Source organism: Cimex lectularius, unplaced genomic scaffold (genome assembly GCF_000648675.2).
Source record: "Cimex lectularius strain Harlan isolate CLEC.00 unplaced genomic scaffold, Clec_2.1 scaffold374, whole genome shotgun sequence".
NCBI lineage: Eukaryota > Metazoa > Arthropoda > Insecta > Hemiptera > Cimicidae > Cimex > Cimex lectularius.
The window spans coordinates 121,510-126,418 of NW_019392920.1; the positions used below are offsets into that span (position 1 = coordinate 121,510).

General features: G+C 37.0%; 1 protein-coding gene across 1 annotated transcript; it reads left to right on the top strand.

Moving 5' to 3' along the window:
• The first annotated feature begins 298 nt into the window (after positions 1-298).
• On the top strand, positions 299-4,690 carry LOC106666880 (cuticle protein 21-like). Its single transcript, XM_014394432.2, has 2 exons — positions 299-324; positions 4,303-4,690. Exons 1-2 carry the CDS (start codon positions 313-315, stop codon positions 4,645-4,647), a joined length of 357 nt encoding a protein of 118 aa, XP_014249918.1. The 5' UTR covers positions 299-312; the 3' UTR covers positions 4,648-4,690.
• Positions 4,691-4,909: the final 219 nt, after the last annotated feature.

The following is a 4,909-nucleotide window of genomic DNA, read 5'->3' on the forward strand; positions in this document are numbered from 1 at the left end:
GGTTCAGTTCAGTGACCCACCAACCTCGTCCCGTTATAAGATGTTATCAAATTCACCTATACGCAACAATTGGTAAGGTGTAAATAAATAAAGAAGGAGAGGAAAAAAACCTTGAAAAGGAAACTATTTATTTTGAACTCGTCTTCGAAACCAGTGAGAAATTTTATCCCCGCTTGAGGATGGCCAAAGGGCGGAATTAGACAGACCAGTTTTTGAGAGATGTCGCAAAGACAGATTTTCTATACGATGAAATATATAAAAGGCGGATTCGGCTGAGAATGGTACCAGACAGCAAAAGACCTCGGATTCGACATGGCTTTCGGAGTAAGTTGATTCAATACTGTCCTAAAGACTTAATTCAGCATTCAGACTTTTTTTTTACTCTGTCTCATTTTTGCGCCCTGCGATATCAAATATTCCCTAAATTTATTAATCCATTATTTCAAAATAGTTTTACGTTTACAAATTCAAATTTTATGGCTATAAATGGTTTTCTTATAGGGAAAAAAAGACCGCCCAAGTGAATAAACTGTTTTGGTACTTATTTTAAACAATGATTTACAAATTGAGATAATTGGTTATCAATTGTCTATATATATGGAAGGAAGTGGTGCTGGTCTTAGATGAATACATGCTGTACTGATGGACTATGATCAATGGTCCGTACATTCTCGCTGGTTTACGTTCCACTCATAAGTGTTTTGCCTAAAAGCCATCTTTGTACGAGCCCAGTGAAATGATACATTCGACACAAACAAGTAGCAAAAATAATTTAAGCGTTAACTGTGTCCAAATGATGAAAAACCAATTTCTTGTAAAAATTATTCAATTATTTAAGATTTTAAGTTGAGATAAAAAAAGTCAGTGTCACGAGCGGGATTCGAACCCACGACTTTCGTTTTGATACGCCGCTACTCTGCCACTTGAGCCTTCGAGAAGTGGTAGAGTAGCGGCGTATCAAGCCTTAGGTCGTGGGTTCGAATCCCGCTCATGACACTAACTTTTTTTATCTCAACATAAAACCTTAAATAATTGAATGATATCAATTGGTCAAGCGGACCACGAAAAATAGTGAATTTAATGAGTCTTGTAAAAACATGGGTTCATTTAACTCTTTGAACAGGTTATAAATTATTTATGAATCACATATAAAATCAAATTTCACCTAATATTTACAAGATGTTGATAGAATTGCAATAAAAAAACTGACCATTACAAAAAATTATAGGACATGATGTAAAGTATTTATTGAACAAGCTTCGAACTATTAAACCAGCTTGTAGAAAGCTTCATCTTATTATCATGGCGACTGTAAATAAGAACATTTCATTTTTAACCGTTTTTATTTTACATGTTAGGACCCTATTTTACAAATTAGTAATATAATGATGGTGTCGATGGTAGTAAAGAAAAACTAGAAAGCGGCCGTATATACGACTTCCTGACGCTTATTTTCGCAGTTCATCCTAACCGAGACGAGATGTCGACATCAGTTGAACTCTGATGGCCTAACGCAATTTGTAAATTTTAAACTTGTAGCCTACTATAAGATAAAAATTAACAACCTGTTTGACCATCAGACTTGTCTGATCCGCTAATTCTCGCAGTTATAGCCTGTCAGGGACGGGTTATATGTTAGGATTTATGGTGGATTTATGATGATTAGGATACTAGTTAGCGGGAGATTTAGAATTCCAAAGCAACTCATCCTTAAGTTTAAAGATACTTTTCTTAGTTCAGTTCAATTGGCGCAATCCTTCTTTTACGAAGTAAGCCAATGTATTGCTGCAATTCCCGGGTATTCTTGGTATGCTAAGTTATATCGCTTTGATGATATGAATGGTAGTTTTTTCTTCTTGTTCATAGCATAATATACAAATAGGATCTTCTTTGAATACACCGCAAAGTTGTTTTCTCTTATATCACTAACTGGTATAAAGCCGGATCTTCTTATTTTTGCCTTGTCTAACTGAGTTCGTAAGTTTTGGCGAGGATTCTTTCACCGTAAGTTATCCCGGAAACATCTTTACAACATTTTATAATTAATTAAGGTTTTCAGTCGAGATAAAAAAGTCAATGGCACGAGCGGGATTCGAACCCACGAACTTCGGCTTGATACGCCGCTACTGTACCACTTGAGCTATCGTGATCTCGTTCCACTCGGAGACCAACTTCCCATCTCAACCGCACCTTTTGATTCTTTACAACAACTTATATAGTCTCAACTGATTATGAAGGAGAAGAAGAACACAGGAGAGCATCACATACGAAGATATGGTGTACAGATGGCTCCAAAACAAACGTAGGAACCGGATCAGGCATTTTCTGTACAAGCCCAAACATGAGCAATCAAACTCATTAGGGAAGTACTCATCGGTTTTTCAAGCAAAAATACATGCCATCAATGCCCTGGAAAATGTTCAAACAGGTTACACTGCCAAAAAAATCCTCCCGATCTGATAGCCAACCAGCCATTAAAGCACTAGTATGTAAAAGAATTACATTAAAATTAGTCAGTGAATGCATCCAAAATCTCCACAACCTGGGGAAACAACAAAATGATGATATCTTAAATGCCAGGGCACAGAGGAATTTTGGGTTAACGTCAAATAAGACAGTCTGGCAAAAGGAGGATCCGCAAGACCAAACATAGGCCCCGAACCTATACTTGGGATAACAAAACCAAATATAGAATTCTCCATCGCAGAATGGATCCAAACAAAACCAAAATGATAAGTGGATAAGCTCTAGCGGCGCCTAGACATAGTAAACTTATGATGAAACAACCCTCATCAAGACTGGCAAACTCATGCTGCACCTGGGCATACAGAATGATGATCCCATCTGCAGATTATGTAATGAGAAGAACGAAACAGCCTCCCCTACCATTTTCTTAGAGAATATTTCTCTCTTCTTATTGGCAAACTCTGTCAGACGGCATTAGCCATGCCATTAAACTTTGTGTATTATTCATTTTGTATGTGTGTATAATGAAGCATTCAAATAGAAAATTAATTATAATTACAAAACATTCCGCTAGTTTCTCACTAGCCAAGCTATCCTATCTGCAGACTATGTTGTTGAGGGGGAGGAAACAGCCACTCATATCATCTTCGAATGCGAAGCAACGGCTCAATGGAGACATAACCTAACAAACAAAAAAACTTAGGGAATGAAATTGTAACAGTGACAGTCAATGACCTGATATTTCTAAGGAGAAGGATTGAATCTACTGCACTGAACTAAGGAACTAGGAAGGTACAATAAGCCAGAGGCTGCAGTACCTGGGGACCACAAACCCCGGACTTTCTCGCAGATCCTTCTTTAGCAGGTTTGTTTACTTGTTCATTAGTCAGAATTCCATTGTGTCCTGGGACCTAAGATCACTAGTAATTTAGTAATAACTACAATCACGTTGTGGGATGCTAAATGTACCAGACATAATGATACTAATGAGTTGTAATCTAACAATGACATATGTCAAGAATAATTCTTTAAATATTAAAAAGCTTATACATAATTAAATTATCAGGTACGGAAAAACGGAATTGATTCATTGTATCCTTATCACCATACCATACCATTCACCATAAGTTTAGTTCGTCTGGAATACAGGTGCGATTCGTCCATTATTCCTTCTGTTTTCTTCTTTTTGAAGTTATGTAAAATAATAATTTTTGGTTTTGAGTTGTAATTGTTCTTGTGCAATCTCCAACACAGTAAGTACATTACCCTATATTTACATTATCTCATTAGTTCTTTCCAAGCTTATACCTCTGACGAGCCGATGAAGAACTATATATAACCGATAAGAAACCAACAACCGGTATGTAACCATATCACTATCCTCAGTTTTTCACTGTTTAACTGTAACAATGTTTTGCCAGTTTTGATGAGGGTTTTTTTTTATCATGAGTATACTCTCTCTGGCACCATTGGAGCTTGTGCACTTCTATTTTTGTTTTCTTTGGACTTTTTCGCAGATTCTTCTTTAGCAGGTTTGTTTACTGTTCATTAGTCAGAATTCCATTGTGTCCTGGGACCTAAGATCACTAGTAATTTAGTAATAACTACAATCACGTTGTGTGATGCTAAATGTTCCAGACGTAATGATATTATTGAGTTGTAATCTAACAATTACATATGTCAAGAATAATTATATAAATAGTAAAAAGCTTATACATACTTAAGGTACGGAAAAACGTTGATAGTCAAATTAACAACATATGCAATGTATCTTAGATTTAACGATTGGATTTTGGGTGTTAGTAATGTTTCTTGTAATAATGTATGAATTTATAGGTTTTCCTGGCATTGACAGCTGTAGTGGCAATAACGACCGCTTCGCCACAACTTTTTGCTGCTCCTGTTGTAGCACGTGCACCGGTAGTTGCGAACCCGGCCGAATTCGACCCGAACCCGCGTTACAACTTCGAGTACCAGGTCCAGGATCCGACGACGGGTGATTTTAAGAGCCAGAGGGAATCTAGGGACGGCGATGTGGTCCAGGGTAGCTACTCACTCCTCGAGGCCGACGGCACGACCCGGGTAGTCGAATACACGGCGGATTCCGTCAACGGCTTCAACGCAGTCGTCCACAAGGAAGGAGCCGCTCATCCAGCCCCGGTCCAACCATTGTACGGATAAAAGACTGAAATTTAATAAAACATTGTTATTTTTTCTAATTATCATTTTGTTACATTCGCCTAGCACCAAAAAAATTGAAATTTCAGTATTCCTTGCAGATTGAAAAGAACACATACGCACATAGAAAAGAAACGTTAACATCATCAAAGCGTTTTCATCATGCCTTTTATCCTTAATAGTTAAACTTTATTTCTTAAGTATTTAATTATTCCAAAATAATAAGTAGTACAATCCGAGTCCAATTAACAAATAAGAAAAACAC